We start from the raw sequence: 26,262 nt of genomic DNA on the forward strand, positions 1-26,262 counted from the left end.
TTTTTCGCTGATATTTTAAAAAGTAATCCTCTCCTTTAGATTGTCTAGCCTTAATTTGAAAAAATGTTGCTTCCGGTTTGGCGATTGTCGTAACAGCATAAACGTTAGGTTTTACTCCGTTCTTTTCCTCCTTTGCGGTATGGGTTCGAGCCTGCCTTCCTACTACCACTTTTTTTTTTTTTGCTCAACATACACATCCAAACACCCGGGCAACGCCTGGCTGAAATGCTAGTATATGTATATATATGCATGTGGCTCTTCAGTTTATTTTCAGCATCTCTGTAACTCTCGCTTCCCTTATTTTGTCCTTTAGTCCTCACATTCCATGAGTAATGTTTCTGACAAAGAGGGAAGAATTACTACTTTCTGGGTTCAATCTATTCCGTCTAACACTTATTATTGGTAAGTTAACCTTGACGTAGTATTTTTTTTATTGACAGCAATTAGTTTCATGCCTTGTCTGGAGCACTTTCCATAAAAAAATAAGAGAAATATGAAAAGTAACAAACCTTAGCAAGAACGTAATGTCTTCAAAAAAAGATTGTAAAGCGTCATAACTAATTTTGTTTTTCCAAATTTATTTCCAATTTTTTCTGTTTTTTTTCTTTTTTTTTTTTTTAAGGAAATTTTTACTTTTGAATCAAGTGAACAACAATTCATTTTCTTTTTGTGTTTCTTTTTTTTTTAAGGAAATTTTTACTTTTGAATCAAGTGAACAACAAATTCATTTTCTTTTTTTTTTTTTTTTTTTTTTTTTAAGGAAATTTTTACTTTTGAATCAAGTGAACAACAAATTCATTTTCTTTTTATTATTTTTTAAAGATTATTTTAATCCATCAGCCCCTTTCTCCCTTTCGGTTCCGTTCATCATTTTTCGGTGAGATCATCATTAAGATAAAGATGAATCGTTTGAAGGAATTCATTGTCTTTCATTCGTAGTTTGTAGAAATCTTCATCTTCATCTCGGATGCCGTTTTCGTCAAGCGTAAGGTACATGTTCAGATTGACATTGTTGTACTTCCACGTGTAACTGGCCGCATGTTTGTTGTACATCAGATAACGGTCCAGAATTGCGTGGAGCCGTTCCTCAGTGCAAACCTGTCACAGAAAGAACGGTATCTTCATTATGAAAGGAGAAACGAGGTGTATATTTAATTTGGTCTCATAAGAAAAAATAAGGTACTTGCTTAGTTTAATCAAGACATTAAAAAATGAAAACATTAAAAAAAAAAATATATTGTACGTACTCGTTATGGAATTAAGTTCTCATAAAAAAATTTCACTTTAATTTGATTTAAGTATACATATACTTTTTTTTTACAGAGGAAAATCAAATTTATGAGATCGATTATGTCCTGGCCATCTTGCCTATTTTGCGAACAAAGGGGAAGAGACACCAAGGAAGATAACTCCATTACTACTTAAAGTTTGTCAAAATTTGATGAGATTATTTGGAAACACGGGCAGAAAAAATACCTAGATAATTTTTTTTGTTTCGCTTATTTTACAGATTTTCTTTGTTCTTTTTTAATCCCTTTTTTATTTTGTCCTTTGTTAGTCAATTTTTTATTTAAAGGCAGCCCTTACTCGTTTGTGAAATAAGCAAGATGTCCGTGCATGATCAATCTCATTTAAATTTTATTTTCCTCTGTAAAAAAAAACTTGATTAAATGAAGTGATTATTTTTTATGCAAACTTTAATAATAATGAGTACATACGATATAATTTTTTTCAATATTTCCCTTTTACCTAAATATGGAATGGAAGTCAGTAAACATGAAACGAAATATGAAAATATATGAAACCACTTGTTGGTTTATGAAACAATAAAAAAAAAGTTTTATTTTTTACATTTCTATAAATATTTTTTATATCTAAAATTTAGAAATATTTTATTTCAAAAAAGTAATTTAAACTTTCATGGTTTACATTTCTATAAATAATTTTCTAAATATTTAAAATATTTTCATATGGAAATAGTTAAAAGTTTTAACAAATTTTAGCACAAATGATGTATCATAAAACAATGTTATTTTCAATTGAATTACGAAACTGAAACTTTCTTCATTTTAATGTTTTAAATTATTCATTTTTTGATAACATACATTATTTATGACAAAAATGTGATAAAACTTGTCGTTATGCTCATGGGTTAGTATCAGAATGAAGACGACACAGAAGTAAGTGTAATTGCAGCTTTATTGAGTGGCCATCTTACAATGAGAAGTTCTCTTTTTATAGGAGAGTTATGTAGAAAGAGGAGAGGGCTAGAGAGGGTAGTGGTGGGAGTTTGGTTATATGTAACATACCCCCTCCATCAGAGAGGGTGTTCATTTTGTTTTCTTCTTAGGTAGAAGGGGTAGGGAAGGGTTTCAAATGGCAACATGATGGAAGGTGGATTTTTCATTCATCGTAGCATGCAAGCTTTCGAATAACGCATCCTGAACGTGTAGTCAGCTGTTGACTGTCATTCCTTTCATAAATGCTTTCTTCAGCCGACTCATTTTCCTGTGCAATCCTTTCTCTTTGTAGCATGAGCTTGTCAGGCTGTATTTGTGGCTGAGGTTGAGCATCAGCTGTGCGTGTAGTCTGATGGTGTCCTAGGAAGGATTGTTTTGATTTGGGCGTTTTGTGGAGGAATCGCCTGTTTCGGCAGTATAGATGTCCGTCTCTTGCTTCTATTTCATATTTCACCTACCATTTTCAGACTGTTGCTTTTCTCTACTCTCTTGTATAGGGATTAGATGGCTGGACTCGAACATTGTCATGACATTGAGGCCTTTCAGTTCTTTCCCTGTCTCATGGTGTATAAGCCTCCTCTCCTGCTTTTTTCCATGCTCCATCAGTTGAGTGTGGGTAGATGGGTGTAAGTTTTAATTCGACAGTTGGCACTGTTGATCTTGTACTTCTACCAAAGAGTCTTTGTGCTGGGCTGGTGAAGAAGAGGTGTTTGGTGATTTTTACTGCTGCTTTGGCAGCATCTTTTGGTTGGCTGTTGCCTGGTGATATTTTTTCGTGGTTGAACAGCCGTGTCCTTCTGAACGTGTATGACGAAAATTGAGGACCATTGTCGGATGTCAGTACCTCTGGAATTCCATGGTGTGTGAAATGCACTTTCTTGCATTCAATCATAGCAATTTCTTTAAAATTGACAAACTGAATACGCTCACATCAGAATGTCTGTCCACTGTGATAGGAGGTTCGCTGCTACTTGTTGCCAAGGTCTTTCCAGTACTGGTGCTATGATTTGTGCTTTTGTTGGCTGACAGTCTGCATTGGTGCCACAGACATCTATGCAACCTATTCAGACCGTATTTTCTAATCTCTTTAGACATTCCTGGCAAAAATATGAGGTCCCTCACTCTTCTCTTCTGCCTAGGTGGCTAGAATGTGCTTTTTGTTTCATCTTGGTCCGCATAGCATACAGTATGACTATTCTCTGTCCTCGCAGTAGTAGTCCATCTTGTACAGTGAGTTCATCTCTGTAACCGAAGAATAGTTTGATCAAGTTAGGCAGGCTTTCCTTATCACCTGGCCATCCTTTAACATTTACTTGTGTCAGTCATTTACTTGTCTCATGTTGGAGTCCTCAACTGTCTTTTGGTGAATCTCTGTGAGCCCATGGTCTTGTATCAGTTGCATGGTCAGATTATTCACCAATGTTATTTCTTCCAACTCTGGCTTGCCTGTTAGTGCTTGTGACAGTGTATCTGCCAATGGGATATCTTTCCCTGGCTTATATTGGAGTGTGTAGTTGTATTGCTGGGTCTGTAGCAGGAGGTTTGGTAGCTGTTTTGGTGTCTTTGACAGGGGCTTTTTGCTGATTGAGACGAGGGGCTTGTGATCAGTCAAAACTATCACTTCGTTTTAGTGATGAAATTTGTCTACGCCATATACAACTGCGCGCATCTCCTCAATTTGTGCATATCTTTGGCATCTGATAGGGATCTACTTGTAAATGCAACTGGTTTGTCAACATGTGTTAGCGCTGCTCCTAACCCATACTCATATGCATCATTCTCGAGAGTCAGTTTCTTGTGGAGGTTGTAGTACGTAAGGATGGGTGGGTTCGTGATTCCTTCTTTTACAGTGTTGAAATCTGCTTGTTTGGGAATCAGACCGTAAGGACTCGGACAGACATATGCATGGGCTTGGAGTCTATATTCATAACACTCTCCCCCCGACTAGAGAAATAAAACTAGAATCAGACGACCAGGCCTTTATGTACTTCTGACTAAATATGCAACATAATATTAGCTACTAGATAAGTAAAAATGAGATTAGGATAGACTGAGATTCGAACCTTGTAAGCAAGGTTCAGAAATAGATTCAGAAAGGAATTTCGCATTGTTCAGTTTCACATAAAATAGTTTAGATATGTTGTTGTAAAAGGAATTTTGATTGTTCAATTCTTTTTATGAAAACTGAATTAAAATAAGGTAATTTAGAAAATAATGAACAATAGCAAATTAAAAACATATTGAAAAATAGGTTAGTAAGAATTCTTTGCCTGCAGAAATGGTTTGGGAACATGTGCGAACCATGCATGTTCAGGCCACGTGGGTCGATCACGTTTTTGGATACACGTATGACATCATGGCAGAAATGAATTCTCAATATAGGATAGAGTCGAAGATGAGTTAGACAGAGAGAGATGAAGTCCAGAGTCGAGTCCGGATCGAATCAGAGGAGGGTTCCCCTTTAGAAGCGAAGGGGAAAGTTTTGAACATGTAGAAACAACTTTGAATTCCTGGATGTGATCATCATTTTGACCGGTCAAATGGAATAAAAGAACATTTCATATTTTTGTAACTGCCGTCTTCGTGTCACCTTTCTACCAAATTGAAGGTAATGTGAAATCATTTATATGAACTCATCTTTATGATGAACTTTGTGTATAACTCATCTAAAAAATGTGTCCCCCTCTCCATCTAAGTAATGACTGTCCCCTGCGGTGTTAAAGAACTGATCAATCTCTCTCCACTCTAATATATGTTAAAAGAAAGAACATCCACAGAACTGTAAAAGGTATGAATGTTTTTTCTCTTCTCCCCCCCTTCTGATATATCTGTAATAAATGTATCTTCCCCTCATCAATATGAATGTCACCATCCGTCTCTCTCTCTCTCTAATATTGTCTCCTATGCAACAGTATTTCGTTTCATGCTTAGTGACTTCCATTCCATATTTACGTAAACCAAGTCCGCTTTCAGCATCTTAACTTTGCATACTGCATTTTTTGACATAGCTGACAAAAAGGATACTTAGACAGAGTAAATAAGATTAACTTCAAAATAAAATCAATTCTAAATCCACATAATATAAAATTATAACAAAAATTAAAATTTGTTAAACTTACAAGAAAATATTTAACCTTTATTAAAATATTTACACTGAACAATAGAGATGTCTTAATTTTTGTGTAAAATCACCAACATTTTACGCACTATCAGCCACGTCATCATTTTGTGTTTATCTTATAATTGTGCTTACTTTTTATGGAAGCTGCTAGTTGCTTTAATTGAATCAGGGAAGCAGCATTTTTTTTTTTTTTTTTTTTTTTTTTGCTGTTGTTTATGTTAATTTTATTAATTAGAGAGATTGTATGTGGATGGAATAAAAAATAAAAAGCATTGGAACACCTTTGGATACATGTGGGAGGGGGGTATGTGCATGCATGTATATGTGTTGGTAGTCCATCGAAGACTCTTCATTTTGGCAACTTATCAGTGTTTTTGGGGGTGGCTGCACAACCTCAGGCTGGAGACACAGGATCTGGCACAGTAGGGGCACCAAAAACTGTAGTTTGTATCATTGCTGTTGATGCTCTGTGGCGCTGATCTCTGGCAGCAATAAACATATAGCAACAAACATCCGCAAAGGTGACAATAGCTTTGTGAATGGTGGAAGTTTGATCAATCACTGGTTTGGTCGTCCAATTGCTTTAGTTCAAGTTTACACTACTGTACATTGGTCTTGATTGTGTCATTGCAGTGTTTTTTGGGACGATCATGGTTTCTCTTTCCTTTCTGAAGTTCTCCATACAACAAGTGCCTTGGCATGCAGTATTCTTCCATGCGGTTGACATGACCTACCCATCATAGTTGGGTCCTGCTGAGTATACACTCTATTTTTGATTTGGCTTCGTCTACAACTTCAAGATTAGCAATGCGGTTCTACCAACAGATTCTAAGGACATAACATAGAGCATGCATATGGAATTTCTCAATTTTTTTTTATGTGTTTATGGTACAGTGTCCACGTCTCACATCCATAGAGGAGGGAGGATAGGACCACTGCATATATTTATATATATATATATATATATTAATCTAGGCACCACCAAAAATGGCCGCAAAATCAAGTTGTTGTTGTTTTTTAAAACTAAATTACATTTATTAAAATCCATTATTTCTGAGTAACTTTTTTTTTCCCAGAAAGATAAAACCCTGAATTTTATCATATAGAAAACAGAATAATGTAAAACTTTTTCTACTATTTTTAATTCAATTTTAAATGTTAAATTTTCCCAAAAAGTTAACAATTGACATTTTTTGTCTTGCATAAAAAACGTACTTAAATATTAAAAAAAAAGGGGTTTTGAAATAATTAATTTATTTATTTATTGTCTAAGATTTAGGATAATTTTCTAAGAGAATATGCAAAAATATTATAATATAAGTACCTGAATTTCAAATAATTCCACTTATTCATATAGTTAACCAGATATTTCGCGTCGACGTAGAGTTCAGATCGACTCTGTTTACGTTTTCTTTTGATAAGAAGAAAACTATGGAAGACCAAACAGGCCAAAAAAACTTATTTTTCAGTGACGAAAATTTCAATGTATTATTAAGCTGAGGCTGGCCAGTACCAGATGGATGACCATTTTTGTATGAGTTTGGTTTTTAATGTGTATGTGTGTGGGGGCCAGGCTCCCCAAAATGGGGGGGGGGGGCAATTTAAAGCAGAATAAAAAAAAATTATTTCAGCGCGTTTGGTCCACCGTAGTCGAAAAGCGGCAAACGTTTTCAAACGAGATCGAAAAAAATGATGCTATTTTTAACACAAAGGGCACAATATTTATGGAATATTTTTTTTTTGTATCGATTATTCAAAGCATGCCCTGTTTAATAATGGTCATGCATTATTCGGCTCGCTAAAAAAAAATTGTTAATTTATTTATCAAAAATTTTAAAATGGCTTTTTTCGTATAAATATTAAAAAAAATTTTTTTTTGTTTTGCTTAACTTAAATTAATTATTTTACTTAACATATTCACCGAATTTCACACTTCAAAACTCAAAAGCGGGATAATTAAACACAATCGAAGTTCTGATATTCAGACGTCAAAATAAGGTATGCAAACAATTTTTTTTTTTTTTTTTTTTTTAATCTATAATTCTGTCCCTTACAACAACACAATATGTTTTGTTCAGTTTCAGATGATTATTTTAAGCATATTTGTTCCCACTTCAAAACAAGGGGGGGGTTTGTAAGCAAAAAAATATATATATATAAATATCGTTTATGAAAAATAAGTACACTGTTATAAAGTTCATTCTTCTCCTAATAATCGCTGAAAATTTCGTATTGATCGGATAATTACCTGATTTTTGGTAGATTTTTAAAAAGACGGTCCGTCAAAAAGTACTGACCTGCCCCCCCAGTTTTGGCGGTGCCTATATTAATCATTCCACCAAAGTTGTCTCCCTTTAAACAGTTCAATTTCAACATTAGCAAGAATGAAGAAAATAAATTAAAACTTAAACAAAAATGCAAATTAAGTTATAAACACACAGAAATATTGAATATTAATAAAATCCTTACATTATTAATTATCGGCAGAATTTTCCAAGCAATTTATGTAAAACACCAGAAGGTGCTGAATGAAAGTTTTGTAATATTTTTTTCCACACAAATGTTGGACAATTTTTTCAATAAAAAATGTATTATTTTTGTCATTACAAAGTTAATTTAATGCAAAATCAATTAAAAAATGAAAACAATATTGTTTTGTTGTTACAATGAAAATACTGCAAATAATTATTGGACAATTTTTTGAAGAAACTTTAAGGAAATTAAATTTCAAATCAAGAAAAAAAAAAAAACTCATTGTAAGGTAAGTTTTTGAATAAATATTTTTTTTTCAATAACGACTGATAGAAAACAAAAAATTTGAAAAAAGTTTATAAAAAAAATAGAAAAGATATTTTAAAAAATAAACTAAAAAGAGCATCAATTTCATTAAAAAAAAAGACCACCTTCTTTGCAGCAGTCTTGGCAATGTCCTCAATGTATTTGTTCAAATTCATGTTGCCTGTGAGTGTTAAGCGATTTTATTACAAATTAAAGGTTGGCAACAAAGCAACAACAGTCCATGCAAGATTAAATTTTTTTATAGAGATTTAGATAAAGATAATTTGAAAAAAAAAAGTCATCTTTTAACACCACAAAAAGAAATTGATATTGTGAAACTGATACCATTGGTTTGTTTCAGTTAATCGATATGCTCCTCTACTTTCAGGTTTGCTTACCTCGATTATGTGTTCCTGTGACGCAAGTGTATTGACAATTTTGATGAAGCGTGTTTTTTGTGAGAGATCGCCGATGATGTAGTTAATGTCTTTCCACCAGGGACATCCAAAATTATTTGCCCACCTGGAATCCGGGTAAGGTGGAGGAATGTGAATATAACGACCGTTTGGGCAGTGAGGAATGACACAGCTCGTCTCTGGATCTATGTAGGTGCGCACCTGCAAGGTTACAAGAATTTGAGAGAAATATTTTTAAAAATAAGTCCCTGTCCTATTGTGATACTATGCACTTTACCCCCTCCCAGCCAGAACCCCAGGATAATATGAGGAAATGAGTTACCAAGGAACATAAAGCCAATTGGAAAATGAATAGTCAACTTGGAGTGGCTGAGACAGCAAATCATTTTCCACTAAGACAAAGACAAGACACTTAAGATTTCCAGTCCTTTGTCAATATATTTAGGAGACGGAGTTAGTTTCGGGGAATCGACGAGTTTGCATCAGTTTGTTATAGTTTGCGACTCAGAGCAAACTGGTATTAACAGAAGATTAAAATGGCTAAGATTTTATGAAAAAAGGGAAATGCATTCAGATAGATTTAATTCCATAATTATGAATTAGAATATTTGATATTCCACTTCAAATTTCGCAACATGTGCTGAGAAATTATGTCTATTCTCTATACACATGTGCCACTAATATTTGCTGTGTTTTATCGTCACTGATTTTACAAATGTGTGTCATCGCTATAACAACAGGTGTAGCATGTGAGTAAGAAACTGAAAGATGATTGAGAAATCTGAAAAAATAAGAATTGATTTTCAAAGACATTTCATTTATTAATAGTTTGTCTACAACAAACATTAAGAGATGATAAAAAGACATCTATACATTTGTTCCTGTAACAATCAAGAATATTCATATAATGTTATTCACTTAAAAAGAAAATATGAAATGAAGACTTACATTCCTCATTTTTGATAATGGGCTTGAAAAGCTCCATCCTGTTCATAGGTATAATTTGGACGAAATTTCATTGTCGACTACATGGTGGCAAGAGAGTACTTAACATAATCTGCTTTGCATGCATGATTTGAGTCTCAGCTATTTTCCTCCTAAGGAAAATTTCTAACCAAGGGACGGATTTCTCTACAAGCGAGATAACATTGGTCTTGCCAGTAATTAAATTAAGTACTTTTTTAAAATTTTGTTTTAATTTATGTTTTTTTTTATTTTAATAAATAATCGACTATTAGTGAAGGAGAAACATGTGTAAATTACTTGAGAACGAGACTGAAGTTAAATTGATTATCTCCCTTAGACCTTGTCAAATGCTTTCAAATCTCTGGTAGTTCAAAAGGAAGCATATTTAATATTTGTAAATATTGTTTTGTTTATTCTTTATCTATATATATAAAAGCGAAAATGTATGTATGTATGTATGTACGCTTTTCCTCGATGTCCACAAAAGGCTTCTTTCAGAGAAGCGCTTGCTCGGTTCACAACTTCTTAAAACTTTTTATATCATCTATAAATTGTAATATCTCAGAGTTATCCACGGAGCTCGCCTGTCTATTTAATTTTATTGACTTTCAAACGTTAATTATTCGACATTTCCTGCATCGGCACGCGTTACATTCGGTTTTCGGTATAAAAAAAAGCGAAACTCGACTCTAATCACAGGCCGAAAGCCAGTTGTCTCAAGAGAGATAAGTAACGTTTGTTCAATGTCGACTTCGTCATATCAGACTGTAGCTTTCATTTCGCTCCTCCTAATAAACAGGGAGCGGGTTTTTAAAAACAAACAAACCGATTTATTCACCTTATTCAAAACTGTCCCGCACAAAATGCTTACTGCTGAATACCTATCGCCGTCACGTCAATCAAAAACGCGCACCTGTTTTTTTACATTTTGAACTTGAATTTTTTTTTTCCAACAGCGTAACTTCAAAGTTACAAAACATTTTTTTCTTGTCAATTCTGGTGATAATAAATCTGTGTGATTACTTACTACAAATAAATTCATGTTTTCATTTTAAGAGCACAAAAAAACCCATAATACTTGACTTTTGCTTTTAAACTTTAATCAAAACAAAAACTGATTTTCTATTTGTCATTTAAAGGCTTCAAAATCACTTTCAAATTTCAAATTCTCTAAATGTAAAACATATAATAACGACTTAAAATGTTCCATGATATATATATATATATATATATATATATATATATATATATATATATATATATATATATATATATATAGATATATATATATAGATATATATATATACACACGCACTGGTCATTTTAAATTCAAAAGTGAAGCATTTAAACTGAAAGCACTTTATGGTTTGAATTAACGTTTAAATAGAAAAAGTCAATTATAATGGTTCATTTGTGCACATAAATAAAAACATGAATTTTGTCATATAAAAAAAAAACATGTAAGCTCTAATTGATGAAATATTTTGCTTTTTACTTACGTCATGAGTTTTTGGATTAAACCAGTGAGAAATATCGGTGCCACCTGCCAATAATATTGGCTTTAGAAGAACATTGCCTAGAAAACACAAAAAAATATGAAAGAAAAAAAAAAGTTTATTCTCAAATAATACATTGTTAATGTTAGTTTTAAGTTCGATTGAATCATATAATCTTTTAGTTATTTGGTGAAGGCCAATATTCTTTCTTAAGGTTTGACATTATTCACTAAAATGTTATAGTTGTTATTTCTTGTGAATTATACTGCGATTATTTCCCCTGAATTATACTAAGCAACAAGAGAGTGCACTCAAGGCATGGACTTTTTATTTTTGTTTTGCAAAATTATTGACCAGCTGATTCCATAATTAAAATTCATGAATCCAGTCCGAGCTGAGTAATTTATTGGTATTCCTTAATACATAAGCTTTTAATTTTTCATCTTTCCCAATAATGTGAGGTTCGCTAAAAATTCACATTCGAAGTAAATTTGCGTACCGTTAACGGCCTTTGCTGTTTTGCGTGTTCTCAGCATTGTGGGGTTATTCAATTTCTGTAAGATATTTAAATTTACTATTGAAATGTCTAAACACGAATCGAGTTGCATTTTTTATTTCTTTATCATGAATTTTTATAGTCACATATTTTTGCAACCCTTCTTCGTTATTTTCAGTCTCCGCCAAGCACACTCGGTTTTGTATTTAATTGTATTTCTGCAATAAGTACCTTTGTGTCCTAAGATTTTTACACATTAAATATTTTCTTTATAACTATGGACAGTCGTTAACCCAAATGCACAGAGATAGAATTTTTCTTTAAATTCTTTCTTAGTTATGTGTCTTTTTTCCCTAACTTATGTTTTATTTTTTATGTGGTTTTTAAATTGTTTGTCTACATTTTCTACCTGCGTAACTCCAGCTTCGATATCAAACATTAATAATTCCTATTTTCTGGCAGTCTTCCATTAACTTTTGTAGGGCTAAGTTTGGTTCATTTTCAGATTTCGTTAGAATATGCCTCCTAATTTCCACATCTTGTCAGAAGTCAATCCTCGTGCAAATACATAACATTTAAAATTGTCTGCACTAAGGTCTGCAAGATTTAATTCATTGCAATGTTTATTTACCATAGCTGCATACATTGTGAAATCATCTTCATCATTATTCTGCAAATTCAGACATGATCAGTGCTTATGGAATACAGTGACTTTCAGACTAAATAGTTCTTTAAGAAGTTCCATCGTCTTGGCAAAAGTTAAACTACTGTTTTTCGCCGTAAAATAAAATCCACAAACTTGTTATGCTTGGCCGTCTCTAGTTTCTGTAATAGTAAACAAACCTTTTTTCTAGTCCAACCACTGTTTGACTATAAACCAAAAAAGAATTTGGGGTGGGTGTCAGTGTCATGTGGAGAGAAGTACACTTTTTTATCACGCGTGCATAGAACAGTGAATTACAGTGCATATTGCATGTCATTATATCGCAAAAACTACTTATCTCTGACAAAGTTAAAATAGATTGTCTTATTCAGCAAACTCTAAAACCTATAGAAGTCGTCAGTTTAAAGGAAATATTGTAGTTGGTGGTAAGGTAAAAAAATACCTAAAAAAAACAAAGCAAAAAAAGTTAATGTATGAGCAGTGTGGAAATAAGTCCTGAAAAGAGAACTAAACAAAAAACAACTATAGTATATAAAAAAAGAAAATAACAAATAAGTATATCCATAGGCAATGTAATAAAGAGGAAATTTGTACTTTAGCGGCATAAATTATTTGACAGAAAAAGAAAAAACAACTGGTGTAAATGCAGTCAAATACAAAGTAATAAAATGATAATTTATTTTGATGTAATTCAGGTTTCGAGTGTGAAAATGTGTTTTATATAAAAAGAAATAGTTTTTATGATTTCGAAAGTGAAAAATATATATATATATTTTTTTTGCCCAATCGCCCAATCAATGCTACTTTGATGTAGGGAACTACTACAACTCTCTTTTATTAAGAGATTTGGTGGACGTTTATGAAAGCCCCCCCCCCTGCAAATTCCACAATTTTCATTTTTTTTTCTTTTGTCACGTCAATCTCATCAATTACAAAGTTAACTTTCAGATAAAAAAAAAAAAGTAAAAATGAGGAAAAAAGAAAAACATTTTTATGACTTTTATCGTCGGGAGATCAGTTTTCAATTATAACGTTACTAACTTGAACACATATTGAGATAAAACTTTTCTCACTGATGGTCACAAAGTATGCATTCAATTTAGTAGAACGTTATTATTGAAAACTGATTTCCGAGGAGAAAAGTCATAGAAAATTTCATAATCTGAAAGGTAAGTTTGTAATTGATGAGATTAACATGAATAAAGTGTAAATTGTGGAATTTAGATGGGAGATGGGGGGTGTCAATTTCGGAAACAATTCTCTGGAGATTTGTTCATATTTGCATCTCATAAGTTTCGACTGTCGATCGAACGATATTTATTCATTCAAATCATGGTTCGCCTTACCCTTTTGCCTCCCAATTTTTTGTCTGCTAAAATTTTAATCATGTGATTACGATGTAGTGACAATAAAATAAACTATTCATTCAAGTGCCGCTTGTTATGGATTTAGCTGAATACCATATTAAAAATCACTTTCTTGGTATTATGCACTTATGTTACCGAACTGAGGGGGTATTTTAAACAAACAAGATATCGCAAAACTTGAATGTATATATATATATATATATATATATATATATATATATATATAAAATAAAAATTACAATTAAATTTACCAAAATGATCCAAAATGGTAAAATTAAAGTATATTATAAATATTAAAGAATTAATATTTATAAAATTATCTCAGCCAGATGTAAAAGCTCGATAAAACCAAATAGGAAATAGAGCTTATAATATGAGCAAACAGTTAATAAAATATGTTAAAAAACACTTTGAAATGAGTTAAAAACATATTTAATCTGAAAAGGAAACACTAGATAAATGGATAGCATTTAATGATAAAATGACTATATATATATGTATATATATATATATATATATATATATATATATATATATATAATCATTTTATTATTAAATGGGTTTTATTATATATATGGGCTTTCCTTAGGCCACAATTCTAGTTGATGAAAGGTCAGCTGATGGTCTACTTGTGTTGCATGTCTGGTATTCGGCATAACCACTTGTTCAGCACCCCCTACCTAAACTGAAACTTTTTACAAAAAAGAAAATGACAGTACAATAAAAAAATAATTACGGCTTAGGTTCAAACAAAATCAACTTGCAAACCTTCTCTACCACCAATAGCAATGGCCAAAGATTCATTATCTGAAAGTATTTCTTTTAAACTCCTTGGCCTAACGTTCACAGGAAACTTGAGTTGGAACAATTACATTGAGAGCATTGCCAGGACCGCTGCAAAGAAGGTAGGCTCTCTCTACCATGTTAGAAAGCTACTTATGCTCAAGAGTATCCTGTACCTCTATAAGGCCACCATTCGCCTATGTATGGAGTATTGTTCTCACATTCTGGCTGGTGCATCTGCTATTAGTCTCTCACCCCTGGACAGGGTTAAAAAAATTCACCAACCTGATAGGTCTTGAATTGACATCTAAGCTTCAGCCTTTGTCTCACCATCGAAATTTTGCATCACTCTGTCTGTTTTACAAGTATTTTAATGGTGAATGTTCTGACAAACTTCAAACATTTGTAATCTCTTGACATAAATATGCCACTGTATACAGTTGGAAAAGCAGACTCCCGGATGTCTATCAAGGACATAAGTTGCAGGGATATTATGAAGGGAGATGAGCAGCAAGATGTTTGTTCACATTACTTACATGCAGAAATTCAAGTGTAATGTGAAAAGACATCTCGCTGCTCAACTCCCTTCATAGTATCCCTGCAACTTATGTCCCTGATTGTAGCCCCCTACTTCAAAGTGGCACTGTGCCTTGTCTGGGGTGAAAATTTAATAAAAAAAAAGAAAAAAAAAAAAGAAAAGTGTTTCCATATGGTTTCATATTTCGTTTCATGCTTAGTGACTTATGATTCATATTTAGCTAAACCGAATCCTCTTCCGGCGTCTTAACTTTGTGAACTGAATTTCTAGATTCGTCCTTTTTTCTTAAATAAAAAAAAAAAAAGGAAAAAAACGAAATTGAAAAATCGTACAGAATGAAATTTAAAGCGAGAAATTAATCGATTGACACCATCTCTATGTTGGTTTATTGAAAAGTTTTGCTAAAAAAAGGTAATTATGCAGAATTTAAACCAGATGTAACTAACAGGCTGTTCTAAACATGACGTCATGTGCTCAGGTTTTACTGTAATCTGACGTAAGACGTCGATCAGTTAATCAATGCACGGCAAAGGAGTAGACGATCTTTGGAGGAAATATTGAAAAAAAAAAAGTCGGTACTCATGCAGAGAGTGATCCAGATGTAACTCAGAGTCTGCTCAGCTTTCCCAAAACATGACGTCAACAGTCGGCGTAAGCCGAGTGTTGCCAAGGAAATTAAGCTGAGCCTCGCCGATGAAAGCATAACAAGAAAAGAAAACCTACCTTAAATTTTAAGTTTTATTACCTGTAAAGAAAAATGTTATAACAATATTTTTTTTTTGCTATATATATTTTTAAATAAATAATATTAAAGATTTTTTTGTTCGAGAAAAGGCTAAAAGGTAAGTCAAATAAATACTTTCAAGGAATTTTTTTTTAAAGTTTGTTTTATTTTTCAAAAAAATTGAAAAAAAAAATTACTTTTGTTTTTGGGGTGCTATTTTTTGTTTGTTTTTTGGATGTTTTTTCAAGGAAAAACCTGAAAACTAGAAAAATTGAAACAAAACTGGGTGGAATAGTTTTTTTTTTTTTTTTTTATTAAAACAGATATTGCTGTTGTTTCCTCAGACCGTTGTTTTATCAATGGTTTTTGTGTAGATCGTATTCCGCATTCATGCTGGAGGTCTTTCTTTGTTGCTTGCTTGAACGCCACAAGTAGATTATTTTAATTATGATGGTAATTGTCAGCGTAGACTTGGCAAAAAAAAAAAGGTACCAGTCCAGATGATGTAAAGGTTCGGCATTTGGTAGCCTGACACCTCCAGGCATAGCCATCACTTACCTTTCCTTTTATAATAAGATTGCACCTATGTTCACATGATGCACAAGTTTTCGTCCATGCCAGTAATTTTTTTTCTCAACAAAAGTTGAGGACTCCGGCTGGTGTTTTCAGCTGCTCACTTAAGGCTGTAAAATTCATGGTATTTTTTTTTTCTGACATAAAAGTACGAAATGGTATGCCCTTTATTTTTTTTTTTTTACTAATTTGTTTTCTTTTCTTCCTCTTCCAAATTGTTGTCTGCTGCTTTGCATTTTCAACGCGACGAGCAAATGCGCGTCGCGTTGAAAGCCATCGTGTTATTGAAGGACACAAGCTTAGTCTTGGCAGCATTGAATGTGATCATCCATTTTTTTTCCCCATTCCACTACAGATTGGAGGTCTTCCTCTAGTGTTTCTGCTATTTCCTTTGTTTTTCCCTCGTGCCTGTTATAGAGTGTGGTATCATTGATTCAGCTTTATGCTACGTCAGATGGCTTAATTTCTTCGGTGACGCTTGGCTTACTCTGGCTGTTGACATTATGTTCTGAGGAAAGCCGGACGTCTGCTGAGTTATGTCTGGATCACTCTCTGCATGAGTACCAAAAAATCAATAAGATAATTAAACAATACACCCTCAAACGGCGGTTCTTAACAACTTTATACAAGATGAATATCTCCATCTTGGATCAACAATTGCATAAAAAAAAAAAATGCATAGTTGGTTGAGTTTTTGTAACTACCAGAATTAATTTTTGTATGTCAAATAATTTACGCCGCTAAACTACGCATTTACCCACCTTTTTTCTCTTTTCTTTTTCGAAAACATTACATGACAGTCATTTTGAAGGCTTAAAATAATTAAAAAAAACGATACGCTTGCATAATTTGACCCAAATTCTCGTGAATTCCCGTCAAGCATGGATCGGGCGAGACCGGCAATCATCGGTGTCAGCCGAGCGTGGTTCAAATGTTGAAACACTAACTCTACTTTTTATTTTATTTATTTAATTTTTTTTTTCTGTTATGTTTTTAGTAATTTTTAAAGTGATATTAAGGGGGGGTCTTTTTATTTTCTGATTAGTTATTTATTATTTATTTATTTTTTTAATTTTGGGAGTTTGATTAGCCAATGAAAAAGCACTATCTAAATGGAAGCAGACGACATTCGAATTGGAAGAAAGTGACTAAACCAACAAAAAAAAAAGAAAGAAAAAGAAAAGCTGACAAACAAATATATTTTCAAACTCACCAAACAGAAAAATGACAAGGCAAGATAATAAATCTATACATGTTAGAAAAAAATTAAAACATCGATGCAGACAATCTCATATTGTCAGGAGAAGAAATTGCTGTCCCACAAAAATGAAGTGCAACAATTGTAAACACAAATGTTTACTTAAAAAAAGATCGTGTGTAAAGGATGGTTTCTCCTGGAGATGTACAAATGGACAGTGCCACCAAAAGAACTTCACTGAACAACAAGTCTTGAAAAAAACTTTCTGTTGATAAATATTTTGAAAAAAAAAAAAAAAAATTAAATACTAAAATGAAACAAATATATTTTCATTTTTCAAGGTAGTTTTTTTTTTTTTTTTTTTTTTGCATTTGTATTTTTTCCCGTTTTTTTTTTTATTTTTTTTATTTGCATTTGTATTTTTTCCCGTTTGTTTTTTTTTTTTTTTTTTCATTAGTCTTGCAATCTTGCATCTGTTACGACTCTCGTTCGGTTGACACCGATTGCTGCTGGTCTCGCCCGATCCATGCTTGACGGGAATTCACGAGAATTCGGGTCAAATTATGCAAGAGTACCAAAATAACTTGTCAAACTACTAATTTTCATGATGGCCATGTGCCAGACTACAAATAAATAATCTTTTACCTCGTTCACGTTCACAAAGTTTGGAGAGATCATAAACTTTGCCCAAAAACGAAACCCATAAGTCGCCTTCTGTATTGTGCATGGAAACCTCCCTCGGCGTGAAATATTTCTTTAACGACATTTCTATCGTAGACAAAATAATATTTTTTTTTGTCAAATACTTAAACGTAGACAGACGGCGACAAAAAAAAAAGAGCAAAGAAATAATATTTATTATATTTTTGTTTTTTTCTTTGTTAAATGTCGTTGCTATTAGCAACCAATTAATATTCACCCTAGCTTTAGGTGCGTATTAAAATAACAACATTTTTTTTTATTCCTAACATTAAAATAAACTAAAAATATTTCAAGATATTTTTTAAATTTAATTTAAATGATAAAAATGTAAAATATTTGTTTGATTTAAAAAAATCGGTAATTTGTGTAAATACGAATAAATTGATAACAACTCTGTCGAATTTGTTATTAAAAAATCCAACATGGCGGGCGAAGTTTTGGTAAGTGAAAACATTTGATTTTGTTTGACGTTTTCTTAAATGTACTCTTGTGTATTAAATAAAGATTTAGATAAACAGGAAGATTAGACGACGGTTGATATTTTTCAAAATGCAATTTGAGATTCTGTATTGGCGATAAAAATTGTATTTAAGAAAAAAGATTGATATGCTGAATGTTTTAGAATTAATACCAATTTAGTTATTATTACGCATGAAATCTGAAGAAAAACACTTTCAAAAATAAATAAATAATATATATATATGTGTGTGTGTGGGAATGGTACTTATTCACTTTACTTACCGTGATGAAATAATTAAGGGTAAAATCCCTTGAGAGCGTATGGTGGTTATATGAGAAAATAAAGCTGTGTACGCTGTGTACGCATTATAAATGTTTCTTTTCTGTGTCTTATGTTATACGTTAGTACATTAGGGGTCATTTCGAGTTAAAAGTTTATTTACTGCACCCATATGAACTAGAGAAAATCATGATTTAAATGTGTATGTCTCGTCTAAATAACTAACGATGAATATGTAATATGATTGACCAGACGGGTGATCAAAAAGTCAGATCGAGCGTACCCGTACCGGTACCGCGTACCGAAATGAGACTTACGAAATGAGCCAAATCGAAATTGAATTTTATTTACGTTTGAATAAAAGACAGTCGAGTTATTTTTTTTTATTCAAGAACCCCCCCCCCAAAAAAAAAAACGGGCAAAAAAAAAAAAAAAAAAAAACACGGCCAAAAAACAAATTATCTACCAAGAAAATAAAACATAATAAATTAATCTGAAAAGCGCAAAGTTCAAGCCCCCCCCCCCCAAATAAATAAAAAAAGCCAATTGTCAATTTGATCTCATTTCGTTTTCCGGTACGCTCGATCTGACTTTTTGATCACCCGTCTGGTCGGCCATATCAGAGAATTATCGTTAGTTATTTAGACGAGACATACCCATTTAAATCATGATTTTCTCTAGTCCAGATGGGTGCAGTAAATAAACTTTTAACTCGAAATGACCCTTAATTTACTAATGTATAACGTAAGACACAGAAAAGAAACATTTATAATGCGTACACAGCTTTATTTTCTCATAGAACAACCACCGACTGCTTTCAATGGATTTTACCGAATATCTAATATGGCCGACCAGACGACGGGTGATCAAAAAGTCAGATCGAGCGTACCGGAAAACGAAATGAGACCAAATTGACAACTGGTCTTTTTTTTTTGCTTGAACTTTGCGCTTTTCGGATTATTTTATGTTTTATTTTCTTGGTGGATATATTATTTATTTATGTAATTTTTTTGTTGCCGTTTTTTTTTTTAGGGGGGGGGGGAGTTTTTTTGCCAGAGATTATATTTATAAAATAGTTATAGGTAATTATTAAAAAAAAATTGGTGCAAGTCCAGATTAGCACTTGTAAACAAAAATTAGTACATTTTATTTTCTTGAATAAAAAAAAACAAAAAACAAAACTTAATCGACGAGAACACGACTGTTTTTGCTTTAATAATTATTTTTTTATTCAAACCTAACAAATAAAAATTTCAATTTGGCTTGAACTTTGTGGTTTTCGGATTATTTTTGGTAAATGTTTACTTTAACTACAACAGAACACCAACCAATAAAATTTGTTTTTTGTACGTTTTCGGGGTCGGTGACAACGAATCTGATATTCAAATCCGTCGCAAATTTACCGTTTGCATGGTATTAACCCCTGAACCCTCGCACTATTTTGTGCCAACTCACCGCCATTGTTTATGCTATTCTTATATGATGCGTTCGCGCATGGACTGCGTAGTAAGGTGACTTGTCAGACATTTGAAATAACAAAGTTTTCAAAAAGAACAACATGTGGTTGATTTTTCTGTGTTGCGTAGTTTTTGATGCTTTTTATTTGATCTAAAAAAATGAAGTTTTCACGAGCGGTCTACAAAAGCATTTTTATTTTTCGTTTTTTTATTTTTTTGCAGGGGGTTATTCAATTATAAAACTTGTACAACATTGCTTCTGCAGTTTGAGCAGAAGAACTGTTTAATTTTTCACAAAAAATCTGTTTATATTGGGGGTAGGGCGGTGGAGGGGCAGCGGCAGAGGGGTGTTGTGCGACCCCCCCTGCCGCTGCCCCTCCACCGCCCTACCCCCCAATGTAAACAGAATTTTTGTGAAAAATTAAACAGTTACACCCCCCCCCCTGCCGCTGCCCCTCCACCGCCCTACCCCCCAATGTAAACAGAATTTTTGTGAAAAATTAAACAGTTCTTCTGCTCGGTGTGTCGGCGTGTTACTTACGGTAAAACGGTAAATTAAACTGTAGAAGCACCTCTTAAATGTTTTACAAGTTTTATAATTGAATAAATCCCCTCCCTGCAAAAAAATTAAAAAACGAAAAATAAAAATGCGGGTTTGTATTACTGTACACATAGATTCGAAAAAGTTGTCAAAAAACAAATACATAACAAATAAATGTTATCAAAGGCAAGATAAGTTACTTTTCTGCCAAACTAGATATATTTTTTGTGTTTTTATTCAATGTAACATATTTATTCAGCTCGAAAAACATACAATGTTTACCGATGTATTCGAAAATTCAAGATGGCGTCTCACACCCTCTTTAACACGGTAAGTTTTGAAAAAGGTGTTATAAATAAAAAACTATACAAAATACTATTAAAACCCGCCGAATATATGTCAACCTATGTCACAGTAAGATATATTGAGCGAGTTTTTAATAGTATTTTATCCGGTTTTTTATTTATAACACCTTTTCCAAAACTTACCGTGTTAAAGAGAGAATCAGTCGCCATCTTGAATTTTCCAATACATCGGTAAAGACTGTATGTTTTTCGAGCTGAATAAACATGTTACATTAAATAAAAACACGAAAAATATATCCAGTTTGGTAGAAAAGTAACTTATCTTGCCTTTGATAACATTTATTTGTTATATATTTGTTTTTTGACAACTTTTTTGAATCTATGTGTACAGTAATACAAACCCAAAAATGCTTTTGTAGACCGCTCGTGAAAACTAAATTTTTTATAGCAATTAAAAAAGTATTAAAAACTACGTAACACAGAAAAATCAACCACATTTTGTTGTTTTTGAAAACTTATTTCAAATGTCTTCTTAAAAATCAAGTCACCTTACTACGCGTGTCCATGCGCGAACGCATCATGTAAGAATAGCATAAACAATGGCGGTGAGTTGGCACAAAATAGTGCAAGGGTTCAGGGGTTAATACCATGCAAACGGTAAATTTGCGACGGGTTTGAATATCAGATTCGTTGTCACTGACCCCGAGAACCTATAAAAAAACAAATTTTATTGGTTGGTGTTTTGTTGTAGTTAAAGTAAACATTTACCTTATTTTTTATTTTTATTAATGTTTTTTTTAGCCGGATTTAACTAACAAAGAAAACAAAACAAAAACAATTTTGGTGCTTATGCACTTATGTTACCATTATTTTTTATGGTTTAAGTGTCTTCTCAAATGTTTGAAGTGTTTTTACTTTTTACCTATAACTATAATCTCTGCCCCCCCCCCAAAAAAAAAAAACGGCCAAAAAAAATCCACCAAGAAAATAAAACATAACAAAATAATCTGAAAAGCGCAAAGTGCAAGCAAAGAAAAAAGAAAAAAAGGCCAGTTGTCAATTTGGTCTCATTTCGTTTTCCAGTACGCTCGATCTGACTTTTTGATCACCCGTCTGGTCAACCATATTACATATTCATCGTTAGTTATTTAGACGAGACATAAACATTTTAATCATGATTTTCTCTTTTAGTTCAGATGGGTGCAGTAAATAAACTTTTAACTCGAAATGACCCCTAATTTACTAATGTATAACATAAGACACAGAAAAGAAACATTTATAATGCGTACACAGCTTTATTTTCTCATACAACCACAATACGCTCTCAAGGGATTTTACCTAATAACGTTAATGACATACGTCGATTTCGGAATACCCTGGTCAAATCAGCATGCATGTTAAACTTAAAATTCGAATCGGAAATTTGAAAACGAAATGAAACTAACTTTTCTCATACGTATCTATTATTATTTTAGTAAAAACGAACGACTACTTCGTTACCTTTCTTACTAAAATATAATTATTCTTTTTTCTGATTCTTTTTCACGTAAAATAACGAAAAAAAATCCAATTTCTTCTAAAATAATAACTGGGAAAATACATGCTTGTATTATGTTGATTAATCGCACTATTATCCTCATCTTAGGTGTTATTAGTAAGATGAGAATAATAGTACGATTAATCAACATAACGTAAGCATTCACAACTCATTTTAAAAATTCCAAATTGCAGGGAAAATACATCTTTTCTGGTAATAATAACAAATAAAGTTCGTTTCATTTTGTTTTTGAGTTTCTGATTCGATTTTTAAGTTTTATATGCACGGACGATTTTTTTTAACGGTTATTTGGCCAGAGTATTCCAATAACGACGTATGCCTTTTCATCTCTGTGTTTTGGTAGGGAGAGGACGCATCTGCAACAGTTACAAAATAAAGGTTATCCATAAGAAAATATTCCCTAGAAACAGGTCTTAAAACAGAACGGTAAATTTGCGACGGTTTTAAATGTCAGATTAGTTTTAAGCAATCTCGAAAACCCCTAAAAACACAAACTAGAATTGTCGGCGTTTTGTTACAGTTAAAAGTAACATTTAATTTAATAAAAACAAAATAAAACTTGAATTTAACTTGAAAATATTATTAAAAATAAAAAAAAAATAGTGCGGTAACAAAAGTGCATAAGTACAAAATCAATAATAAGATATAATAAAACTTGAATTTAACTTGAAAATATTATTAAAAAAAAAAAAAAAAATAGTGCGGTAACAAAAGTGCATAAGTACAAAATCAATAATAAGATATAATAAAACTTGAATTTAACTTGAAAATATTATTAAAAAAAAAAAAAAAAATAGTGCGGTAACAAAAGTGCATAAGTACAAAATCAATAATAAGATATAATAAAACTTGAATTTAACTTGAAAATATTATTAAAAAAAAAAAAATAGTGCGGTAACAAAAGTGCATAACTACAAAATCAATAATAAGATATAATAAAACTTGAATTTAACTTGAAAATATTATTAAAAAAAAAAAAATAGTGCGGTAACAAAAGTGCATAAGTACAAAATCAATAAGGTCATATTACGAACTGAATTTTTGTAAATTGGAAACAGAAAATAACAAAATTCATCGCATATGATAATTTTTGTAAATTGGAAACAGAAAATAACAAAATTCATCGCATATGATAATTTTTGTAAATTGGAAACAGAAAATAACAATATTCATCGCATATGATAATTTTTGTAAATTGGAAACAGAAAATAACAAAATTCATCGCATATGATAATTTTTGTAAATTGGAAACAGAAAATAACAAAATTCATCGCATATGATAATTTTTGTAAATTGGAAACAGAAAATAACAAAATTCATCGCATATGATAATTTTTGTAAATTGGAAACAGAAAATAACAAAATTCATCGCATACGATAAAAAAAAAAAAAAGGTGCTTTTTTTTTTTTTTTTTTTTTTTTTACAAAGGCATCACCACATTATCAAGGCCCAGAGGCCACTCAAGGATAAGGGTTAAAGAGTGTACAGTAGAATTTGGTCAATATAGTAATCATTAGTAATGAAAATTTGGTAAATTTAATAACTTATATGGAACGGCTCATCAAGAACTTATTTACCTTAGACTTGAACACAACCATATTGTAGTCAGCCGGAAAGCAGGAAAACGGAAGACAATTCCACAGGCGTGCAGTTCTAAGAAAGAAGCTTTGTTCATGGAATCTATGTTTAGGTTTAGGCACAGATAAAGAGTGGGGGAAATTATTGATAGTGTTTACAGCTAGACGAGTGTTTCTTGTGAAAGTTTGGCGAGGGGGGACCATAGATTGAAGCTCAGTTGAACACTTTCCATGAAAATAACGATACATCAGAGACAAACTCGCAACATCTCTTCTGTGAGATAGAGGTTGTAAGGAGGAGAAAAGGACATCTCCTACGAGGCTACGAAGTCTATTTTGAACTCTATCAAGGCAGGACAAGTCCTTTCTAGCAGCTCCTGCCCAGATGTGGCAACAGTATTCCATCCTTGGACGTACCTGGCTCTTATATAGATAGAGAATAGCATCAGCAGTGAGATATCTACTGGATCGATAGAAAGATCCCACCATTTTTCCAGCGGCCTTGGCAACAGATTTGATATACGTGTTCCATTTAAGATCAGGAGTAATGGTCAAGCCCAGAAGCTTGTCAAAACTTGAGGCCTCCTGAAGACGAGAGCCATTCATTTCAATTGATGACAAATGTGGATTAAAATGTTGATGATGTAAAGAGAGAAGCTTGTGCTTGTACAAAGAAAGGCGACATTGATTTTTTGGTCATGTTCAGTTCAAGATCAGTGGAAATCAAGCTACCAGAAGTGGATATGATTGATTATAAAACAGAACGAAGTCACGAGTCAAGACATGAAAAACGGAAACACATATTCATTTAAAAAAAACTTACTTTAGTTTTAACGCTTGTTTTAACACAAAAAACAAACAATTATTTAATCATAAATTATATATTACTATCTGTACCCTGGCATGCTTTGCTGTGGCTCGATTTGGTGTAATGGAAGAATCCCCATCACCGCGATTTTAGCACCCCGAAATCTACCAAAGCAATATTTTGTTATGTACGAATGTGAGACGGACGTTTCCAACCCAAAAAAAAGAAGAAAAGGAAGAAGAATGGAAAAAAAAATGGGTTCGTATTGCCACCTCTAAGGAAAGTACTTAAAAAAGAAAAAAAAAAAAAAAAAGAAATAAACGATGAAAATAGAGAGAAAGGCATAGAAGAAAGTGAAATTTAATGGAAATGATTTCTGATATTTTTATTTAAAATGATTTCTGATATTTTTATTTAAAAAAAAATAAATAAAAATAAGAAAAGAGATTAGAAAGACATCAAACAAAGAGCAAAGAAACGGAAGAAGGAAAGATTCGTTGTAAATTATTTTTTTTTTTAGTGAAAAAAAGAAATTCGGCTGTTTTACAAATAAAGAAATGATGTTAAACTTGCCGAAAGAAGAGGAAAAACGGAAAGAGAGAAGAAATAACAAAAGAAAATGGAAAGATTGTGGAAACAGAAACAGAGGAAAGTAAAATAAAATAAATAAAAATAAAAAGAAATGATGGTAAATTTTGCGAAAAAGAGAAGAAACGGAAAGAGAAGAAATGAATTTGTAAAATGGAAAGAGCAGCGAAACGAAAAACAGAGAAAAGAAACATAAAAAAAACCCAAATAAAATACAATAAAAAAAATCAAAAGAAACGATTTTATAGATGGCACAGAACGTGAAATAAAACGGAATTGAAGTAAAAAATAATTTTTATTTTAAGGAAAGAAAATGTAAAGTTTTTTGTTTTTATTTTGAACCAACGTAAAAGTAAGCGTGGTGCGTTTCACCTAAATTGCAGTCCAGTTTTTATAGAAACCTAACCTGGTGTTCATCCGTAATTGTCTCCTGTGAACGGTCACGGCCGATGTAAATGGGTGGTGGTGAAAGTATGAATTTATTAGAGAGAAGAATTTACTACTTCCATTGATCATAACCGGTTTTGGCTGTGAACTCTCACCAGATAAAATATAGGAAGCTATGATCAGCGAGGTAGTGGATAGGTAATATGCTTATAACACACCTCAGATAGTGCAATGCAGTT

General features: G+C 32.2%; 2 protein-coding genes across 2 annotated transcripts in view; one reads left to right on the plus strand and one right to left on the minus strand.

Annotated features, from left to right (window-relative positions):
• Positions 1 to 798: 798 nt before the first annotated feature.
• On the minus strand, positions 799 to 18,254 carry LOC145302217 (cytochrome b5 domain-containing protein 1-like). Its single transcript, XM_080144640.1, has 4 exons — positions 18,006 to 18,254; positions 11,021 to 11,097; positions 8,538 to 8,756; positions 799 to 1,098 (listed from the first exon to the last, which is right to left on the minus strand). Exons 1-4 carry the CDS (start codon positions 18,124 to 18,126, stop codon positions 868 to 870), a joined length of 648 nt encoding a protein of 215 aa, XP_080000766.1. The 5' UTR covers positions 18,127 to 18,254; the 3' UTR covers positions 799 to 867.
• A 119-nt stretch (positions 18,255 to 18,373) lies between these two features.
• The window catches only part of LOC145302233 (N-alpha-acetyltransferase 38, NatC auxiliary subunit-like), a 37,500-nt gene continuing 29,611 nt past the window's right edge, over positions 18,374 to 26,262 (plus strand). The window contains exon 1 of the mRNA XM_080144641.1: positions 18,374 to 18,502. Coding sequence (XP_080000767.1) covers positions 18,485 to 18,502 — 18 coding nt within the window. The 5' untranslated portion in view covers positions 18,374 to 18,484. The remainder of the gene's footprint in view (positions 18,503 to 26,262) is intronic.

Source organism: Euprymna scolopes, chromosome 2, assembly GCF_053919585.1.
Source record: "Euprymna scolopes isolate OS-2025 chromosome 2, ASM5391958v1, whole genome shotgun sequence".
Taxonomy (NCBI): domain Eukaryota; kingdom Metazoa; phylum Mollusca; class Cephalopoda; order Sepiida; family Sepiolidae; genus Euprymna; species Euprymna scolopes.

Bases quoted from the DNA above. Each gene is read 5' to 3' on its own strand.
- LOC145302217 (XM_080144640.1), bottom strand. From the start codon at position 18,126: ATGTCGTTAAAGAAATATTTCACGCCGAGGGAGGTTTCCATGCACAAT. The intron at 11,098-18,005 runs GTAAAAGATTAT...TGTGTTTTCTAG, and splicing joins ACTTTGTGAACGTGAACGAG to GCAATGTTCTTCTAAAGCCA. The intron at 1,099-8,537 runs GTAAGCAAACCT...TTTCTGTGACAG, and splicing joins CACAGGAACACATAATCGAG to GTTTGCACTGAGGAACGGCT.